Source organism: Diabrotica virgifera, chromosome 1, assembly GCF_917563875.1.
Source record: "Diabrotica virgifera virgifera chromosome 1, PGI_DIABVI_V3a".
Taxonomy (NCBI): domain Eukaryota; kingdom Metazoa; phylum Arthropoda; class Insecta; order Coleoptera; family Chrysomelidae; genus Diabrotica; species Diabrotica virgifera.
The window spans coordinates 235,706,391-235,729,737 of NC_065443.1; the positions used below are offsets into that span (position 1 = coordinate 235,706,391).

The 23,347-nt window shown below is 33.0% G+C and overlaps 1 protein-coding gene across 11 annotated transcripts in view; it reads left to right on the forward strand.

Moving 5' to 3' along the window:
• Nucleotides 1-23,347, forward strand: part of LOC114333136 (obscurin) — a 615,016-nt gene that overhangs the window by 552,674 nt on the left and 38,995 nt on the right. For all 11 annotated transcript variants that reach the window (XM_028283003.2, XM_028282967.2, XM_028282979.2 and 8 more), the window contains 3 exons: nucleotides 1,079-1,377; nucleotides 1,440-1,912; nucleotides 22,117-22,344. In XM_028283003.2, coding sequence (XP_028138804.2) covers nucleotides 1,079-1,377; nucleotides 1,440-1,912; nucleotides 22,117-22,344 — 1,000 coding nt within the window. The remainder of the gene's footprint in view (nucleotides 1-1,078; nucleotides 1,378-1,439; nucleotides 1,913-22,116; nucleotides 22,345-23,347) is intronic.

Sequence of the window (23,347 nt, forward strand, 5' to 3'; positions counted from 1 at the left end):
ATTTACATAATTATTTATACAGGGTGTCCAAAAAAATTTTATTAAATTAAATTATTTGACAAAAAAAGAAGTAGAAGGACACCCTGTATAAATAATTATGTAAATAATTACATTACTGAATAGAGAATTGAAGAACCTTTCAAATGAGCTACCACACGACCCCTATTCTCATTTAAAAAAATCATCGATTACGTCATCACGCCCAGACGGATGACGTCACTAGTATACCATATATGCCACAATATCATAACTTAAAAATAAAAATCGACCTGTTTCGGGATTTTTCCTTAAAGTCGCCGGTTTACGAAATAACGAATTTATTCCTTTCATTTGCACCATACTGTCGGTGGAAAATAGTGTCGCGCACGCTTGATTAGCAATTAAAAAACAAAGGAGTTCTGAATATTGTATTGCAAAAAACTCTTCGGGATTTCATCAATCGATGTATAAAGAATATCTATCTACCTTGGCAACATTCAACTTTTCAGTTTTTCACATAGTTTTTGAGGGTTAAAAATGGCCGATTTCGCAATTTTTCAATTTTTAATCGCTTATATGTCAAAAACTATCAATTTTAGAAAAAAGTCACTAAAGACCTTTTCTGTTTGGAATGATCCAAAAAACCTAAAAAAACTTTTTTCCATGCAAAAAAAATAATTTTAGGAAAAAAACAAAAAAAAAACGTTTAAAAAATTTTTGACCACTTTTTGGTCCTGGCAACATGCAAATTTGTTAAAAGGAGTCCTTTTTAAGTAAGATTGTGCAAAAAATCCGAATTAGAATATTTTTCCTAGCGGATGCGCAGTGGCTTTCTGGACTAAGAATGCTTTGCTTTTTAGTAATAGACGAAAAAAGCGAAAATTTACCGTTTTTTGATCTTTATTTGTTTATAACTATGTATGTCATCAAAATCGGCTGCAGGAAACATATAGGATATTAATATATGTAGATGTCCATACTACTCAAAAAATTTGGTTTCGGCCTGGAGGGGGATGTGTCACGAGAAAAACCTTATTTCTCTGGACTATTATATTATTTATCTCTGATTATTATACTATATTTTTTTAATAATCCTTAGGTCGCAATTATGCTGCTAAAGTAATGTACGGAAGTGGCGATTTCAGACCATTCATGTACAATGAACTAGACATGCTCAATGAGCTGCGTCATAAGAAGTTGATCTCGTTGCACGAAGCATACGAAACCGAAGATTCATTGGCACTCATCTTAGAATTAGCTTCCGGAGGAGAATTGGTTAGAGATTATCTCTTGAAGATGGATTATTACACAGAAAGCGATATTGCTGGATTCATCAGACAGCTGCTTCAGGGCCTGGACTACATGCACGATAGAGGCTACGCACATATGGGCCTTGACGTAAGTACTACAACAAATGTACCAAAAATATCCGTTATTTTAAATTGTTTACATTTTTTTAGTTGGGAGATCTCCTTATTTCCCATCCAGGCGGTGACGATCTAAAGATAACAGACTTCAGTCTCTCCAGAAGGATCCAACATGGCAATTTCTACCCTCTAAAATACGGAATGCCGGAATACGTCAGTCCTGAGGTAGCCAATGGCGATGGAGTTGGATATGGTCAAGATATGTGGAGCGTCGGTATCATAACTTATATCCTCCTATCAGGAAGATCTCCATTTAGAGGAGAAAACGACAGGGAAACCCTGACCAACATTAGGGAAGGAAGATGGAGTTTCTATGATGAATGGTGGTCGAAGATCAGCCTCGAAGCTAGAGATTTCATCAGCAAGTTGTTGGTATACGATGCTGAGGGCAGGATGGATATAAGGGGTGCTTTAAGACATCCTTGGTTGGAAAGAGCCGATAAGAAGTATACAGATGAGTTCCAAATTAGATCTAAGTATCTTAGTGACTACTGGAGGCTCTACAGGTAAGACTAAACTTTTATATGCAGATATACAAGGTACATTCGAGGTCAATTTCTTGAAAGTGCCTATCTTTGGTATCAATAATTTTATGATGATCAATAACTTTCTTATTTTGACAAAAGAAGTTTCTGTTTGTCATTTTTCTATATTCTGAGGATTTTTAATATATCTTGTTTGATCCGACGTACTTCAGTCTTTAATTTGCTACTGCAATGATTCTGACGCCCAACAAATTTCCATTTGTCGTGCTACATGAATTAATCAATCCCTTAACCCAGCTGTCCCTTCAATAGAATAGAATAGAATAGAATAGAATAGAATAGAATAGAATAGAATAGAATAGAATAGAATAGAATAGAATAGAATAGAATAGAATAGAATAGAATAGAATAGAATAGAATAGAATAGAATAGAATAGAATAGAATAGAATAGAATAGAATAGAATAGAATAGAATAGAATAGAATAGAATAGAATAGAATAGAATAGAATAGAATAGAATAGAATAGAATAGAATAGAATAGAAATATGCTTTATTGCCATGAAAATTTTTACAATGTTTTCGACAAAGCTTATAAATAGTCAAAAAAACAAAAAAGTAACAATCCAATTTACTAAAATTACATAAATCGTCAATATATTTAAATAATAATAATAATAATAATAATGAAGTTAAACAGAAATAATCAATTGCAAAAATTTAAATAAATTGCAAATGCATAGTGTACCTAATAATTAATAAAAAAAGGTTTAAAAGTTAAAAAGTTAAGCTGCTGCATATGACACCCAAATATATAGATAAAAAAATAATAAAAATACTACTTGTGCAAAGGGTACTATAATTTCTTATAGACGGAGAGGCAGCTCTGAAAAATCTATTTGAATTTACTAAAGCTAGGTTTTCACAGTTGATTACTGTGAGTGTGTAGAGAAACATACTGCGGTCGGTCAAGCGAAACGTAGAACAGGGGTTACTGAGAGGGTTACTGAGAGGGTATCAAAGTTGCTTTCCTACGAAGGTAATTATTTCCTTTTACTAAGGCTGAAAATCAATACACACATTCTAAATTGAATATAAATAAAAGTTATTATAGTCGGTCAGCTGTATGACGGGACAGAGCCGGTCGGTCGGCCCCAATAGTCGATTGAGAAAATTAAGCATTTTGGCTCGCAATTTTTTCGTCCAGCATGGATTTACTTGAAATTTTCACAGAAGGTAGAGAATAGTCCAAGGATCATTTTCTATATAATGCCGCTACCATACGCTAAAACCTTGGGGGTGGTTGCCACCCCATCTCGGGGGTGGGAATTTTTTATTACATTTTAACCATGCAATTCGATGGAAAAAAGGATTCAAAGAAAAAAATGTTTTTTACATTTTCTTCGTAAAACTAATATTTTTCGAGTTATTCGCGCTTGAAAATAACAGTTTTTCGACGAAAAAATCAGACTTTTTTAGAGGGTTTTTTGAGAATACCTCGAAAAATATTCTATATATTTTTGGCGATAAAAAGTTTCTTCAAAAATGATTTTGTAGGATTTTTAAAGAGCTATAAGACTGTGTAAATTAGATTCCATAAGATCCCTTAGTTTTTAATTGGGCGGGTTTAACGGGCTCGAATAAGGGGGTGTTTACTGGTAAATAGAGGTTTTAAACAGCTATATCTGGCTAACTATTCACTGTAATGAAAATCTATGTACAGAGTAATTTTAGTCATTAAAAAAGCTACAATTTAGTAGTTTATAATTTTTTTCGTATCTTCAGTATTTTCGGAGATATTTTGAAGTAAAAGGTGAAAAATACCAAATTGCAAAAAATCAATTTTCCTTTAAACTCCAATTTTTCCAAAATTAGGCATTTTAAATGGGTCAAACTCCTTGAGTGTATTGATAATATAAATATAAAAGGAACTACAGAAAGGTAAAGACCAATTTTGAATTAGAAAGCTCTAATTGTATGCTTGAAAAAAGATTATTTAAGTTTTCCTCGAAAAAAGCAAATTTTTTCCATTATTTGGCTTTGAATATTTCAAATTATGCATTTGACGAAAAAAGCTAACCTTTAACATGCCGTATCTCGGTTTGTATTGGTCTTAAAGATATTATAGGAAAAGAATTTGGTTTGTGTTACTGAAAGATACAATTTCGATATCTAAAGTTCTTTTGATTAAATGCATATTTTTCGAGGTATTCTCAAAAAAACCCTCTAAAAAAGTCGATTTTTTCGTCGAAAAACTGTTATTTTCATGCGCGAATAACTCGAAAAATATTAGTTTTACGAAGAAAATGTAAAAAACATTTTTTTCTTAGAATCACTTTTTCCATCGAATTACATGGTTAAAATGTAATAAAAAATTCCCACCCCCGAGATGGGGTGAAAACCACCCCCAAGGTTTTATTGTATGATAGCGGCATGATATATAAAATGATCCTTGGACTATTCCCTACCTTCTGTGAACATTTCAAGTAAATCCATGCTGGACGAAAAAATTGCGAGCCAAAATGCTTTATTTCCTCAATCGATTATTGGGGCCGACCGACCGGCTCTGTCCCGTCATACAGCTGACCGACTATAATAACTTTTATTTATATTTAATTTAGAATGTGTGTACTGATTTTCAGCCTTAGTAAATGGAAATAATTACCTTCGTAGGAAAGCAACTTTGATACCCTCTCAGTAACCCCTGTTTCGCTTGACCGACCGCAGTATGTTTCTCTACACACTCACAGTAATCAGCTGTGAAAAATCTAGCTTTAGTAAATTCAAATAGATTTTTCAGCGCTGCCTCTTGGTCTATTAAATATTGACTAAAAAATCTTCTACTGAATAATATTCTCCTTATAATATTTAATGGACATGGACAGCTACAGAAGATTTATTAAAATATTTTAATCAAATATTGGGAATATATTTTATTGAAATAAATGGCGACTCGATTCTAGTTTTCTGTTGACCTAGATATCAAAATATCAACAGGCACCGCTGGGAAATATTCCAAAAATGCGGTTCAGAGAAACTATATGAAACGAGTCTTTGTACTCTTATACAGAGTATGGCATTAGTAAAAATACAAAAATAGATGGTTTAGTTTTGATTTAAATCTGTCTCCTGCCATCCCCCGATAGCGCTATTTCTAGGTCTACCTTTTGTCAAGGAGGCTATGCAAGAAGACAAATTTAAATCAAAACTTCCGTAGTTCTCGGTATACAATAAAACTATTTATACCGGAGTAAGGTTAGAACGCCCTCTAACGGGGAATAAGTGAAATAAATGGCGACTCGATTCTAGTTTTCTGTTGACCTAGATATCAAAATATCAACAGGCACCGCTGGGAAATATTCCAAAAATGCGGTTCAGAGAAACTATATGAAACGAGTCTTTGTACTCTTATACAGAGTATGGCATTAGTAAAAATACAAAAATAGACGGTTTAGTTTTGATTTAAATCTGTCTCCTGCCATCCCCCGATAGCGCTATTTCTAGGTCTACCTTTTGTCAAGGAGGCTATGCAAGAAGACAAATTTAAATCAAAACTTCCGTAGTTCTCGGTATACAATAAAACTATTTATACCGGAGTAAGGTTAGAACGCCCTCTAACGGGGAATAAGTGAAATAAATGGCGACTCGATTCTAGTTTTCTGTTGACCTAGATATCAAAATATCAACAGGCACCGCTGGGAAATATTCCAAAAATGCGGTTCAGAGAAACTATATGAAACGAGTCTTTGTACTCTTATACAGAGTATGGCATTAGTAAAAATACAAAAATAGACGGTTTAGTTTTGATTTAAATCTGTCTCCTGCCATCCCCCGATAGCGCTATTTCTAGGTCTACCTTTTGTCAAGGAGGCTATGCAAGAAGACAAATTTAAATCAAAACTTCCGTAGTTCTCGGTATACAATAAAACTATTTATACCGGAGTAAGGTTAGAACGCCCTCTAACGGGGAATAAGTGAAATAAATGGCGACTCGATTCTAGTTTTCTGTTGACCTAGATATCAAAATATCAACAGGCACCGCTGGGAAATATTCCAAAAATGCGGTTCAGAGAAACTATATGAAACGAGTCTTTGTACTCTTATACAGAGTATGGCATTAGTAAAAATACAAAAATAGACGGTTTAGTTTTGATTTAAATCTGTCTCCTGCCATCCCCCGATAGCGCTATTTCTAGGTCTACCTTTTGTCAAGGAGGCTATGCAAGAAGACAAATTTAAATCAAAACTTCCGTAGTTCTCGGTATACAATAAAACTATTTATACCGGAGTAAGGTTAGAACGCCCTCTAACGGGGAATAAGTGAAATAAATGGCGACTCGATTCTAGTTTTCTGTTGACCTAGATATCAAAATATCAACAGGCACCGCTGGGAAATATTCCAAAAATGCGGTTCAGAGAAACTATATGAAACGAGTCTTTGTACTCTTATACAGAGTATGGCATTAGTAAAAATACAAAAATAGACGGTTTAGTTTTGATTTAAATCTGTCTCCTGCCATCCCCCGATAGCGCTATTTCTAGGTCTACCTTTTGTCAAGGAGGCTATGCAAGAAGACAAATTTAAATCAAAACTTCCGTAGTTCTCGGTATACAATAAAACTATTTATACCGGAGTAAGGTTAGAACGCCCTCTAACGGGGAATAAGTGAAATAAATGGCGACTCGATTCTAGTTTTCTGTTGACCTAGATATCAAAATATCAACAGGCACCGCTGGGAAATATTCCAAAAATGCGGTTCAGAGAAACTATATGAAACGAGTCTTTGTACTCTTATACAGAGTATGGCATTAGTAAAAATACAAAAATAGACGGTTTAGTTTTGATTTAAATCTGTCTCCTGCCATCCCCCGATAGCGCTATTTCTAGGTCTACCTTTTGTCAAGGAGGCTATGCAAGAAGACAAATTTAAATCAAAACTTCCGTAGTTCTCGGTATACAATAAAACTATTTATACCGGAGTAAGGTTAGAACGCCCTCTAACGGGGAATAAGTGAAATAAATGGCGACTCGATTCTAGTTTTCTGTTGACCTAGATATCAAAATATCAACAGGCACCGCTGGGAAATATTCCAAAAATGCGGTTCAGAGAAACTATATGAAACGAGTCTTTGTACTCTTATACAGAGTATGGCATTAGTAAAAATACAAAAATAGACGGTTTAGTTTTGATTTAAATCTGTCTCCTGCCATCCCCCGATAGCGCTATTTCTAGGTCTACCTTTTGTCAAGGAGACTATGCAAGAAGACAAATTTAAATCAAAACTTCCGTAGTTCTCGGTATACAATAAAACTATTTATACCGGAGTAAGGTTAGAACGCCCTCTAACGGGGAATAAGTGAAATAAATGGCGACTCGATTCTAGTTTTCTGTTGACCTAGATATCAAAATATCAACAGGCACCGCTGGGAAATATTCCAAAAATGCGGTTCAGAGAAACTATATGAAACGAGTCTTTGTACTCTTATACAGAGTATGGCATTAGTAAAAATACAAAAATAGACGGTTTAGTTTTGATTTAAATATGTCTCCTGCCATCCCCCGATAGCGCTATTTCTAGGTCTACCTTTTGTCAAGGAGGCTATGCAAGAAGACAAATTTAAATCAAAACTTCCGTAGTTCTCGGTATACAATAAAACTATTTATACCGGAGTAAGGTTAGAACGCCCTCTAACGGGGAATAAGTGAAATAAATGGCGACTCGATTCTAGTTTTCTGTTGACCTAGATATCAAAATATCAACAGGCACCGCTGGGAAATATTCCAAAAATGCGGTTCAGAGAAACTATATGAAACGAGTCTTTGTACTCTTATACAGAGTATGGCATTAGTAAAAATACAAAAATAGACGGTTTAGTTTTGATTTAAATCTGTCTGCCATTTATTTCACTTATTCCCCGTTAGAGGGCGTTCTAACCTTACTCCGGTATAAATAGTTTTATTGTATACCGAGAACTACGGAAGTTTTGATTTAAATTTGTCTTCTTGCATAGCCTCCTTGACAAAAGGTAGACCTAGAAATAGCGCTATCGGGGGATGGCAGGAGACAGATTTAAATCAAAACTAAACCGTCTATTTTTGTATTTTTACTAATGCCATACTCTGTATAAGAGTACAAAGACTCGTTTCATATAGTTTCTCTGAACCGCATTTTTGGAATATTTCCCAGCGGTGCCTGTTGATATTTTGATATCTAGGTCAACAGAAAACTAGAATCGAGTCGCCATTTATTTCACTTATTCCCCGTTAGAGGGCGTTCTAACCTTACTCCGGTATAAATAGTTTTATTGTATACCGAGAACTACGGAAGTTTTGATTTAAATTTGTCTTCTTGCATAGCCTCCTTGACAAAAGGTAGACCTAGAAATAGCGCTATCGGGGGATGGCAGGAGACAGATTTAAATCAAAACTAAACCGTCTATTTTTGTATTTTTACTAATGCCATACTCTGTATAAGAGTACAAAGACTCGTTTCATATAGTTTCTCTGAACCGCATTTTTGGAATATTTCCCAGCGGTGCCTGTTGATATTTTGATATCTAGGTCAACAGAAAACTAGAATCGAGTCGCCATTTATTTCACTTATTCCCCGTTAGAGGGCGTTCTAACCTTACTCCGGTATAAATAGTTTTATTGTATACCGAGAACTACGGAAGTTTTGATTTAAATTTGTCTTCTTGCATAGCCTCCTTGACAAAAGGTAGACCTAGAAATAGCGCTATCGGAGGATGGCAGGAGACAGATTTAAATCAAAACTAAACCGTCTATTTTTGTATTTTTACTAATGCCATACTCTGTATAAGAGTACAAAGACTCGTTTCATATAGTTTCTCTGAACCGCATTTTTGGAATATTTCCCAGCGGTGCCTGTTGATATTTTGATATCTAGGTCAACAGAAAACTAGAATCGAGTCGCCATTTATTTCACTTATTCCCCGTTAGAGGGCGTTTTAACCTTACTCCGGTATAAATAGTTTTATTGTATACCGAGAACTACGGAAGTTTTGATTTAAATTTGTCTTCTTGCATAGCCTCCTTGACAAAAGGTAGACCTAGAAATAGCGCTATCGGGGGATGGCAGGAGACAGATTTAAATCAAAACTAAACCGTCTATTTTTGTATATATTTTATTGTTTATTAATCAAAAGATCTTTCTAAATTTTGCTCACTACAGCCCTATTCTTATCTTTATTTCATTGCTTTCATTTCCTTATTCATTCTTCATTATTCATTGAGCTATTTCGTTCTATGGCAAACAAAGTAAAGAAAGCCATGATGATTGCCAACATTTGGAATGGATAGGTACCATAAGAAGAATATTCTTAATATACATTGTGTTTGTTGAATGAGCCATAGCTTAACTTTAAATTCATGAGGTTAAAATAGGTCGATTTAAGCTAACTTTCTTTAGTCCGAAAGTTGATAATAACCGAAATACAGAGTGCCAAAGTTAAAATTTCATTTTGTTTATTCTCGAATATTTCCTGAGAGGCATGGAATAACAACATGGGAAATTTGGTAAGCGGGGGTTTTTTGGGACGAGAAATCTAAATCCGCCACCAAAAATTATGTATTACCCAGAGGGCGCCACATACGTATTTCTTTCACCGGCTCTTTTCATACGTTCAATTTTTTTATTGCCCTTTCTACATAGTTCTTGAATCAAAACTTTTATTTCCCTATAATTTTTACTTAAAAAAGGTAAATACATATACTACATTAATTTCGCTTAACTCAACCGTTTTGGGGATAAACGCATTTTAAATAAGCGATGCAATAGTTAATTTCCTAACTAGTGCGGAAAGTGATACTTTCACGCAGAGACTGCCGTTGACCCGAACGACGCGATAGCGGAGTTCGGGCAAGCAGTCCAGTCCGGGGAAGACACTTTCCGCATGAGTTAGGAACAATATTTTTCTAGGGCCGACGTTTGGAAAAAACCACAAAAAAATAGAGTTATATCAATTTTTATTTAGGAGTGAAAATACACAAATTAATTCTTTGACAAGGTTGTCAAAACCAAACTTTCAATATAATGGGTTACCACGACGACGATATTGGTTTCCCTGACGACAATTCAAAACCATTGTAATTGTCTACTGATCTGACTTTTAAATATTATGTCAAAATAATTTTATTTCATCGAATTATCGCGCTAATTTCATTAAAACATGAACACAATAAGATAAATTTGAAATACATTAGTAAATAATATCTAAATATTAGTTTATTGCATGTATTATAATGCCATATTATAAAAATTTACTTTCACGCACGCCGTGTGGGAAAGTGCAACTTTCGGAAACGAAATGCTTGCGTGAAAGTGGCTCTTTTAGCACGGCCGTAGAAAAAATAATTTTTGCAAAATATCATTGTAGTTACACCCGAAAAATAAACTTAAAACCATAATAATTTCCAAAAATGTATCGCAAATTCCTTCAAATGGAATTTGCGATGCAATGACATAAATATGAGAACTTGCACAATTATTATGGTTTCAAGTTTATTTTTCGGGTTTAACTACAATGATATTATGCAAAAAAGTATGTTGAATCACAGATTTAAAATGCGTTTATTTCGAATACGGTTGAGTGTTGAGTTTAGCTCAACCTCTTGGTAATACATTATTTTTGGTGGCGAATTTAGATTTCTCATCCCAAAAAACCCCGCTTACCAAATTTCGTGTTATTATCCCATGCCTGTCAGGAAATATTCAAGAATAAATAAAATAAAAGTTTAACTTTGGTTCTCTGTGTTTCGGTTATAGCCCGATCAAAGAACAATCTGACCCCAAAAAAATAAAGGAAGGATGAAAATTTTGGAATAGGTAGTTGAAATTGTCTATTATTATATAAGAAAAAGTTTACAATTCTACATCCCCTCCATTTGACAAAAATGGAGGCGAATACCCTCCTCTCGAAGATGAAAAAAATACATTCAAAATAAGACCGGAATTGGATAAAATGACTAATTATAAACAACTTTTCTTCTATAGAGTTTTTCACTAAGTCAATACTTTTCGAGTTATTTGCGAGTGAATATGTTCATGTTTAACAAAATAAAACATGTTTTTGGACAGTTTTTCGGAGGTAACTCAAAAAGTAAGTATTTTAGCGAAAAAAATATTCTTAGCAAAAATATAGCCCATAAAAAATTGAAAAAAATGGTGGTCTGTAGATCCAGTAGAAGCAGAGTTGCAGCTAATGAAAAGTAGGTTCTTCTTCGTCAAATTCCAAATCGAATATTTCAATGTAAAATAACCCAAAAACGGAGCACTTTTAGGGGAAAATTCATTTTAACTTTTTTAAAGTGTTTAAAAAAAGTTTTATTTTTGTTTTTAAAAAAAACTTGTAATATTAAAAGTAAGTGAATTACGCTCAAAATATTGTTGGTCCCTTTTATTTTTTGGTAAAAAAATCGCGAAAATCACCCCCTAATTAGCATCACATATACATTTTAACATTACCACTTCACAAGTTACTTTGTCTATGTATTATTTATATGATCTGTAAGTTTCATCGGTTCAAAGTGCTTCGTTTTGAAAAAGTTGTAGTTAAAATGGCTTCAACGAGTAACTAATCACGAGTTTATGCAAATTTTGAACAGCCACAGCATAACCATTTTTGTCTAACAAGGAAACAAAAAATCAAAAATATTCAGAAAAGCAAAACGTACATTTTATTACTCTTTGAGATTTTTGGTTTTCCTAATTGTTTTTAAGTTAATTCCATAAACAATTACGATTTCTTTTTTCAAAATAAAAAAAATGTTTTATTTTAAACCCAATTTTTTTCAAAACTGAGCACTTTGAACCAATGAAACTTATAGATAATATAAACAATACATAAGTAAAGTAACTTGTAAAGCGGTAACGATTAATTTTATTTGAGAAGCTAATTAAGGGGTGATTTTCGCCATTTTTTTACCAAAAAATAAAAGGGACCAACAATATTTTGAGCGTAGCTCACTTACTTTTAATGTTAGAAGTTTTTTAAAAAACAAAAATAAACCTTTTTTAAACACTTTAAAAAAGTTGTAATGAATTTTCCCCGAAAAGTGCTCCGTTCTTTGGTTATTTCACATTGAAATGTTCGATTTGGAATTTGACGAAGAAGAACCTACATTTCATTAGCTGCAGCTCTGCTTTTACTGGGTCAGCAGACCTCACGCATACACCATTGTTTTTCTATTTTTTATAAGCTATATTTTCACTAAGAATATTTTTTTCGCTAAAATACTTACTTTTTGAGTTATCTCCGAAAAACCGTCCAAAAACATTTTTCTTTTTTTTGGTTAAAAATTAACACATTCACTCGCAAATAACTCGAAAAGTATTGACTTAGTGAAAACACTCTATAGAACAAAAGTTGCTTAGAATTAGTCATTTTATCCAATTCCGGACTTATTTTGAACGTATATTTTTTCACCCCCGAGAAAAAAATTTTCACCCCGTATTTTCCAATTTTTGTAAAATTGAGGGGATGTAGAATTGTAAACTTTTTCTTATATAATAATAGACAATTTCAACTACCTATTCCCAAATTTTCATCCTTCGTAGGTTTTCGTAAAATTTTGCGTTCACTGATCGGGCTATTATTATCAACTTTCATACTAAGGTAAGTTAGCTTAAATCAACCTATTTTAAGCTCAGGAATCTAAGGTTAACCTATGTCCCATTCGTTACCAAACACCCTGTGTTGTTATTTATTATACTTGACAATACTTTACAATACTTCTTATTGTATTGTTACTTCTTTTTACCCAAAGATTAATTATTGTACAAGAAAGAACAAATATTTTTATTTATAAATTACTTCGTGAATTTAATTTTTTTTTACTTGTAAGTAAAAGTTAAGACAAGATTTTAATCCTAAACCCATACCAATGACATACTTTAAGCCACGAAATACGCCTCCGATTTGGAGCTTTTTTTCGAAATTCCTCTTCGAAGCAGCATTGCTGCCTAAACAATTTTACACGCAACTGTACATGACATCCATGTCACTTAGCAGTCACTCTTCGCACCAAATGTTCCAGGGGTAATTGCCTCAACCCCAGAAACCCCCGAGTAATCTCTTTGCATCAATTTAGCGCCGAAAACTCCCGAAACACAATAAAATGACGTGCCTTAGCAGTAACCCTGGGCACCATGCGCTCAAGGGGTAGGTTCTGATGGAGTATTCGTCTTCAGTGACCCCAAAAAGCCCCGAGTAAACCGTTTGCATAAATTTAGTGTTGGAAATCCAATCACGTACCTTAGCAATGATCCTGGACACCAAGTGCTCCGGTGGTTGGTTCTGATGGTGTACTCGTATTCAGCAATACCAAAAACCCGCGAGTAATAAAATCTGGATCTTAATATACTGATTTTGACGTGATTATGCACTTTTGGATGCATGTTATACAGTCGAACCCGCTTATTAGAGTACCGGTTATAGGAATATCCCGGTTTTAGGAATATCCCGGTTTGTGGAATATAAATTCGAGGTCCCGAAACGTTTCCCTTTAATAAATTTATCCGTTTATTGGAATATGGTTTAGTAACCTAATACCGCTTTTTAGAATAATTTTTTCAGGTCAACAAATAATAAATTTTTACGTACAATTTACTAAAAATTTTAAATTTGCCGGATATAATGATTTGTCGGTAAGAGCTTCGAAAGCCTGCTGGTTTGTATATTATTACGATTTGTCAGGTAGCTAATAAACACTGTATTACAATACTGTGTTATGAGTAAACGCTCCTTTCCCACAGAAAATTCATTCGTATGCTGACAAGGTCATAAAATAATTTCATTTGTCTACAAATTTCTATACGTACGTTACCACACAGTTGGCTGTTTTTAGAAACAGCATTTTTCTATAAGATTATTTATACCAATAGTTGATCATTTGTTCGGAAGTCTTTTCTAAAACCCAATTCCAATTTATTGTCTAATCGTTTCGTAATTATTTTTGTAAATAGATTATAAATTTTTATTGACATAAAAAGACCTAAAACCATATGCATATACATATTGACATAGTATATACTATTATAACGTATATTCGGTACACTTATTTCAGCTAGCCACCAATGATCGGTTATTAGAATATCCCGCTTATAAGAATATTTTTGTTTGGCACGAAGGCTATTCTAATAAGCGGGTTCGACTGTACCGGGTGTCCCAATAACAATGGCTCTCGGCCATACATCAGGAACCGTTTATAGTACAGCTTTGAGAAAAAATATTTATAACAAAAGTTGCCTCGGGAAAAGCCTGGAAATTATTTTCATAATAATTGTAGGTCCACCGCTAGAGGGCGTAATTGAATATGAAAAATTAAAAAATCAAAATTTTACAAAATTTAACTAAAAAAGGATACTGGAAATCCAATCATCGTATTCTTCATAAAATTCTGCGCATATTTGATTTCACAAGTTTAAGTCTACCTTTGCAAATAAGAGGTGGGGGATTAAAAATGCATACTTGTATTTAATATTTTCCAAAGAAAACTAGATTACTGAAAATAATTAAATAAGGCCTACTAGCTGGCATATTACATATTAGGTTTTTTTTTGAAAATAAGACATATACATTGAAGAAAAAGAGCTGTTTTCAACAAGACCAAGTATGCAAAATTCAATTAAGCAGAACCGGACTTACAACCATTTTTTCATAAGAAGGTTCCCACTCACCCCCGCCTCTTATTTGCAAAGGTAGACTTAAATTTGTGAAATCAAATTTGCGCAGAATTTTATGAAGAATACGATGATTGGATTTCCAGTGCCCTTTCATTAGGTAAATTTTGTAAAATTTTGATTTTTTTAATTTTTGATATTCAATTACGCCCTCTAGCGGTGGACCTACAATTATGAAAATAATTTCAAGGCTTCTCCCTAGACAACTCTTGTTATTAATATTTTTTCTCAAAGCTGTACTATACACGGTTCCTGAGATATGGCCGAGAGCAATTCTTATTGGGACACCCGGTACAATGTAAATGCAATTATTCATTTTCACCCACTTCTCTATGTAGACTTTTTTCTGACGTCATCCCGAACACAATGCAAAAAGTTGCAAGTGGATAGGTGCTGTATTTAAAAATCTATTTATTCCGGTGTTTTTAATTCTAAATGCCCTGGTCTATAGAATAATTATTGCGATAAGATCTAGTTTAATTGTTGTATAAACAACTGAACTTAAAAATAAATCAAAAAGACTCTTGACAAAGCTCGCAATTATTCTCCTTCCCTTTACTATACTGCTTCACGTGCCAAGTTATTTCTATCCAAAAATATTCCTCACTGATTAGTTAAATAGGTCCGATTAGAATTAGACTCGTGTTCGCGATGGACAACTTACAAAAATCGTTCATAGAAAACAACAGATCTCGAGAAGACATCGAGGAAACCTTCAAATACAATTTGAAAGTGTACAATGGATCTGATAAACTTTCTGCTCATAAGAAGCTGTACCATATATCCGAATATAATCTTGATAAAATAGAAATGATTCTGGCGTAAGTTAGCTATTATAATTAACACTAGTTTCTTAGTTTATTAATTTTTTAGCTCATTTGATGATTTAGTCTTAACTGGAGTTGTGACAACGAATAGTCTTTTAAAATAGCATATTAATTACTTATACTTTTCTATATTTTTAATGGTATCTGTAAATATTCCTTTATTTTTATTTTATAATAATTTATTTTATATTTTTGGTGGTGTGTTACATTGGTCAATTCTAACATGATGTGGAGACGTGACACTAATAAACTACAGTATATTATAACAGGCTGTCTATTATGAGCTCATTATGATCATCTCCGATTATAGATCCACATTTTATCTCATGCTTATTACACTGGGGAACAATTTGAAACTTAATTTCTGTTGAGTTAAATTTTTTAACATTTTTCTATAGAATTAGGCATGCTAATTTCAAAACTGTTTTTAGTTTTCTTCTATCACGTCACGTTCTTTTTCTATGGGGGTGGGGCGCCTGGTGGGAGTAATGACGCTCTGATAACTGCAATTTGTCTAGACTTGCCTGTTAAATTCAGTTATGTCTGTTATACTGTGGTGAAACGTTGTGTGTCGGTTAGCAGTATTTAGTATTTTGTTACTGTAGTGTATAGAACTGCTTAGTGTGTTTGAACTGAAACGTTTCCTCATGGTTACCTGTGCTCCTATACGTCGTAAGTGCGAAAATAGCCCCGATTCGTTTTGTTATATATGTGGCAGTTTTACCATTCCCAGTCAAAGGACAAACAGTACATTTGTCAGACAAGCATATTTTGCCTATTTTAAAGTGAAACTTGGTGATCAAGATAAAAGATGGGCACCTCATAAAGTGCATTTCCGGGTTTACCGATGTGGACCAAGGGAGAACGTGCTAAACTTCCATTTGGTATACCTATGATTTGGCGTGAGCATAAAGATCATTCAAGTGATTGTTACTTTTGTATAGTGAAAACATCAGGATATAGCAAGAAAAACAAATGTAAAATAGAGTATCCTAGTTTACTGTCAGCTATACGCCCAGTGCCGTATTCCGGCGAAAGCCCCTTGCCAGTTTTCAATGAATTTCCCTAGGGAAGAAGAGGAATACGGATATGGTGCAGATGAAAGCGACTCCAACGATGAAGATTTCGAAATTGAAGATGACTCCGTACGTAAGGGATTCGAACAACAAGAGCTAAATGATTTGGTACGAGATTTGGGACTATCCAAAAAAGCTTCAGAGCTCTTAGCATCACGACTCAATGAGAAAAACTTGCTTGAAAAAGGAGCCAAGGTATCCTATTTTCGAACACGAGAAAGGGCATTTCTGCAATATTTTCAAAGTGAAGGTGGATTTGTGTTTTGCCATAATGTAAGTGGTTTAATGGAAGAATTGGGAATTTCAAACTATAATTTCAATTAAACTATAACTCAAGACTCTTTATAGATAGCTCAAAGCGGAGCTTGAAATGTGTTCTCCTCCATAATGGAAATTTATTTGGTTCTGTTGCATCATGGAAGCACGGTACCAAGGTAGATAGGATGTACATATGATGGCTGGCTATTTTTGGAGCATCAAGCGCGAATGTACACAAACTGAACACTCCTGAAAAAGCCATAAACGCAATTTTTGTTCTTAATTTGTAAGTAATGTTCATTATTAAACAATTTTATTTGTATGGACTCGATTTAACTTAAATTAAATGATTTATAAACTGTATTGTAAACTGATTTTTATTTTATGTTCCTTTATATGCATGATTTTTATGATTTTTGAGGATATCCTGTAGTTTAAAAAGTTGATGTGACAGAGAAAATCTGAGGTTATTCTCAGATTCAGACGCCAAAAATTACTGAAAAACAAGTGTCAGATCTAACTCAACAAAAAATGTGTTCCCCAGTGTTATCTTTCATTACATGCTATTATATTACGATTTGGTCTGAAGTGTAAATGTTCTTTTTTTTTTTTGTTTTTATTCTTCAACCTCGAATTTCTTCCCATGTTCACTTAATTCTTCGTCTAGTACTCTAATTTAACCTTTATTAGTTCATCGTTTCTTTGTCTTTTGACAAATGCATTTTAACCTTTAAGCAAACAATACCTATCACTCCGTTCATATCTTAATTGAATATTCGTTACTCCTTGGGTAATCTTTAATCCTATAATTCTCTTGAGGCTATCCTGTCGAGTTGTCAAGAATTCTTAGTTTCTTTTCGTCTTTAAGTGTTTTCTGCGCATTGTCTTGCAGTCAGCATATTTCTAATCTCAAATCAGTCATATTCTACAAATACTAGAGTTAATCACTTTAGTCTAAGACATTTATGCATATATGTACATTTGTAATGGTTCATTCTTCTTCAAGTATCGTCTTCATCATTTGAGGTTGGCAACAATTTCGGTGAACTGTGTGTGATTTGTCCCCAGAATTTTGCCTGAATTGAGTCCTCTCCAATTACAGATTGTACTCTGTGGCGCACTTTTTTTCCTCTATGATTCATTTTGGGAGTTTATGTCTTTGGTGTTGAATAATAGTCTCCCTTTATACCGCTAGCGCGGTTTAGAGGTTATGGTAAGGTAGACTGCTATCTCTTGGGCCTACAAGGAAGATTATAGGGTCACTGCTATGCTTCAACTGCCTGCTATTACCCCTGATTTTACCCAAGATGCTGATTTTATTTAGATTGAGTCGGCCTGGGGCCTGTAAATGTTTTTAAAAAATATCCAGATGTTCTCGCTTAGCCGGCCTGCATGGTACTCAGAGGGATGGCGGTTTTTGACAAAACACCGGTTTTCGGTTATACCGGTTTTTTTTGCTTACGGTTTAACCTGGCGGTTATAACCGGTCGAAAAAACCGGTTTTTGGAAAAACCGGTTTTCGGTTTTTTTAATCCAATAGGTTACAAAGTTACATTTACAATACACTTTAGTTTGCGATACTCCATTCGACTCGATATCAATATGATCAAAATTAGTAATATACAATATACTATCGAAGGAACATGTATTACTTTTAACACGTTTGTATATTTGTAGAATAGGTACATTTTAACTCATTTAATACTTCCTCTATGAGTGTATCGTTTTGAAAATCGAAATTCTTGGAGATTCGTATTCGTAATCAGTAATTCGATATTCATAGTCAGAGCATTATTTTTGGTAATCAGAAAAAGTCATTCACCCACTTTCAATGCCAAGAGTTAAGTGTGACAAATAAATGATGTTTGCGTCTCACTTCTTATGTAAATATTATGATTTCAAATACCTTTTTAAGGAAATATTATAATAAAACTTAATAATTGTTTCTGGCTGATGTGAGATTGCACTTTCAGTTTGCTTCTGTATTTTATAAAATAAAATAAAATTTGAATTATGGTTTTCTTTGAAATAATTACTTGAGAATAATAATTATGATTGGGATCCGAAATAATACCTAACCTAATCCTAATCACTGTAAAAACCTAATAACCGGTTTTTACTTAAAAAAAACGGTTATAACCGGGACAAAAAAAACAACCGGTAAAACCGGTTATTTCGAAGTAAAAAAACCGGTTTTAGGTTTAAACCGGTAGGTTTTCCCATCCCTAACCCAGATGCTCTACCCTGAGCTATCTAACCTGGTATTGAGATATATGTGCTAAGTATGCAGGCTTTCTCATTTTGATTGAAGGCTGTTCTATGTTGTCCTATCCATGTCAAAGCATCGTGTTGACCCTCTTTACATTGGAAGAGGGACTTCGGTAGCCCCATTTCTTTTAATTTTGAACGCAGTTTACAAGCATTGTATAAAAGAAAAAAAGAAAGAAAGAAGAAAGATAGACGCGACTGAAATGTTATGTTTGACACGAATGTTACGAATTGCTTGGAGCGACCGTAGGATAAATAATTTAATTTTAATAGAGCTAAAAGTTAGCCAACGAGTCTCCAGTAGAGTCCATATCCAACAATTAAAATACTTTTGACATGTTATGAGAGCAAACACAGAAAACATGGAAAGACTCATTATACAAGAAAAGGTGGAAGGTTGAAGATCACGAGGAAGATCCCCAACGAGATGGATCGATCAAATAAATTACAGGGATATGCAAAAGACCTGTGAATGGGTTAAAAGAAATGACCACAGACAGAGATCTTTTTAGACGGACAAACCACGACAGCACGTCGACCATAAGCGAAAGGCCACACGGGCGATAATTTACGGCGCCGTAAGAGCAGTAAAAACATTGGTTGACTAACTCCTCCACCAATTGTAGATGAAATAGGAGTTAGTCAACCAATGCCTCGTACACCATCAGGTTCACTGCTCTTACGGCGTGTGGCATTATCGCCGGGTGGCATATTTACAGATGCTCCTATACTACGGCACCAGAGTGCTGAAATTGGTTAGCCTTTGATATACACTATTACGCTACAAACCCTCATTGATTTCGTCACCTATTAAATTATAAGACATCTATTAAATTTTGGTGTTTTTATTGCAATTAATATTATTGTAAGTATTGTATATTTATATTTCAATTTATTGTTTGAAAAACAGGAATAAAAACGTCTTTTTTTTTCTGAAAAATGTCTTTGGCAGAGCCGATTAGCCGGGCTTGTTTGTGATTGATTACAGATTCATAGTCATAAATTTCTTATTTCATAACATAAGTACTACACAATGGTACTACCATATTATTTTAATAGATACATAGGTACATTTTGTTGCTTAATTTTTTTTTATAGAAATGTCGAAATTTTTAATAGAAATGTCTAAACTGCAATAAACCTAGCATATTATTTAAGAATTTTTTGACCCTAACCCCAGAAACAACATACATACATAACAGGAACCCCAGAAACAAATAAAACAAAAATTATAAAAAAAACGCCATTGAATAAAAAAGAAATAAATATTTTTTATTTTTATATATTTATAGGTACAGATATAATTACTCGTATAAAGAGCAAATTGTAACTATTTCCTGCGTAGGATCTGGCGGCCATTTTTATTTATAAACAATTAAGTGTCAAAAAATGGCATTTTTCACTTTTTTTTCAAATTAATGGAAAACGGGGAAACTTATGGTTTTTTTAGTACAAATATTTTCGAGATTATGGAAAAAGCTTTAAAATGACGTATTACAAAGTTTGATATACTCATTTATTGTTAATATAATTGTGAAAAAAGGTCGGAATTGCAAAATAAATTATTTTCGCAATAAATGTTGTAAAAATTAGTGTACAGATGTGAAATTTTTGTCAAATAAGGGTTCTTTGGGGCTTAATATTTGATAAAAATTTCAAAGCGATTTATTCAATTGTTTAAATTTTATTCAAATTGTTTATCCCAGAGATAAGAGCTTTAAGAGCTTTTTTGCAATAACATAAGTCAGAAAAAAATGACCTTAGAACCATTCCACAGGTGTCAAATGAAAGAGCATGAGCTACATTTTCAACATGGTTTAAAAAAGTGAATAAAAAATGGATTTATTAGTAATAAATAATTATGCAAAAGTATCGTAAATCTTTCCTTATAAACTTTTTATTTTGTTATATAAAAAATTAAACATTTATTACAATTTTTTTTTCAATTATGATATAGATAACATTACTTGGTAGTTGTGCACTTAAAAAAACAAGGTAAAAAGTTAATTTTTTTGGAAAAAGTTATTTAAAAAGTTTATAAAGAAAAATTTACGATATTTTTGCATAATTATTTATTACTAATAAATCCATTTTTTATTCACTTTTTTAAACCATGTTGAAAATGTAGCTCATGCTCTTTCATTTGACACCTGTGGAATGGTTCTAAGGTCATTTTTTTCTGACTTATGTTATTGCAAAAAAAATCTCTCTTGGATAAACAATTTGAATAAAATTTAAACAATTGAATAAATCGCTTTAAAATTTTTATCACATATTAAGCCCCAAAGAACCCTCATTTGACAAAAATTTCACAGCTGTACACTAATTTTTACAACAGGTATTGAGAAAATATTTTTTTGCAATTCCGACCTTTTTTCGCAATTATATTAACAATAAATGAGTATATCAAACTTTGTAATACGTCATTTTAAAGCTTTTTCCATAATCTCGAAAATATTTGTACTAAAAAAACCATAAGTTTCACTGTTTTCCGTTGATTTGAAAAAAAAAGGGGGGAAACGCCATTTTTTGACAGTTAATTGTTTATAAATAAAAATGGCCGCCAGATCCTACGCAGGAAATAGTTATAATTTGTTCCTATAGGTATTACCTTCGAAAAAACGCTTCAGTACTCTGGCTGCTGAAGTGTCACGAACAGGGTATATTTTTGTCTATTACCCTGGCCTATATATTATATTGTTCGATCTGTTGTAATTTACAATATTTAATTTCATAAATACATTACTCATTCTCAGAAAGAGTCTCTTTTATAATGATTTTTACAGTACCTCGTAAATATTCAACGTAAATATTGACTTTCTTCCTCATTTTATTGAGAAAAATCAAAAACCATTCATTTCAGTAGTAGCTCAATAAGCAAATTTGTCTTTTGTTCAACTTATTCTAAATAAAGACTTACATTATTAAAATGATGAATAATTAATGGTTTGCTAATATGAATCCATTTTCAAAAAGTAAAAAATAAAAAAAATTTAATTCTATTTTAATTATAATAATACATAGGTATTTAATTCTCTTATATCTTTTGGCATATTGGTTGACTTACACTAATAATATTTTTGATTAATTTTTCAGAGAATGGTACGACAACGCCTCATGTAGAAGGTGGTTCAGACGTAGACCTCTCGAAGGAGCTTTCACTCATCCTTCCAAGATGGTATATCCACCAGGTGACTACGATTCGCCCAGAGGCACTCCAGCACCTCTAGATAAAACACCAAGAGTTCCAAGAACTTGGGAAGACCAGTTGCCTACTAGGTCACCTCTTAACTATGAAATTGGTGTTATTAAATCAGAGAGTCAGTAAGTAAAACCCGTCTATTTAACAACGAGGGATTTACATAAGCTCGAAATATTACAATTTTGAACAGACTGTTAATTGAAACAAGTAGGTTTTTGAATTCTCAAAACATCTAATTATTAATATTTCATCAAATAGTCGCCTATCAAAATGTTCAATGTGTTTTAAATGTATTCATTTTTTTTTCGAATCCTGAGAAAACTAATAAATATTTTTGAAAAATTTAAACGCAGAATGAACGATTACATTATTACTGAGGGCCGAAAGTTCCTGAACACTTCTATAATGTTTATTTTAATAAGTTACAGTGGTGAAAATAAAAGACAAAATTTCGTGTGATTTTTAATTGCAAATATTTCATTCAAAAGAAACTTTTCATTTATTCTGAGCGACTTTCGGCCGTCGGTAATAACGTAATCTTTCATTCTACGTAACACTTATTAGATTTCTCAGGATTCGAAAAAAATGAATACATTTAAAACACATTAAAAATTTTGACAGGCGACATTTTGCGCCTTTCCCCTTAACTTGGACTGCTCATTCTTATGACGACTTCTCATTGTGTTAATAGATGTCGCTACAGCGTCTGAATGCGAATTATTTATATAATTTTGCTTAGGGAGAGAGTTTGTTTTCTATGGTCTTCCTCTTCCTCTCTGAAGAGCCCAAGAGGGTGAAACGTACGTAAGAGGATGATGGTCGCCTCTAAAACAAAATGAAATGTAAACTATAAACTTTAAAAGTATTCACTTCCGAGAAAAGTTGCACTAAAATTAAAGTTGTGTAATTAAATTTCCTACAATATAAGATTGGTTAAAAATTTTTAAAATCGTTACCCTTGTTGAAAAATAGCAATAATTTCGAAAAAAAAAACATAGAAAAACAAGTATTCGCAATTTACGTTTTTCAACCATTTCTGCTACACTTAGGACCTTTATATTTCGCCCAGAAAAACTTTATGATATGATAAAACAATACTGTAAATTTAGTTAAGATCGGTTCAAT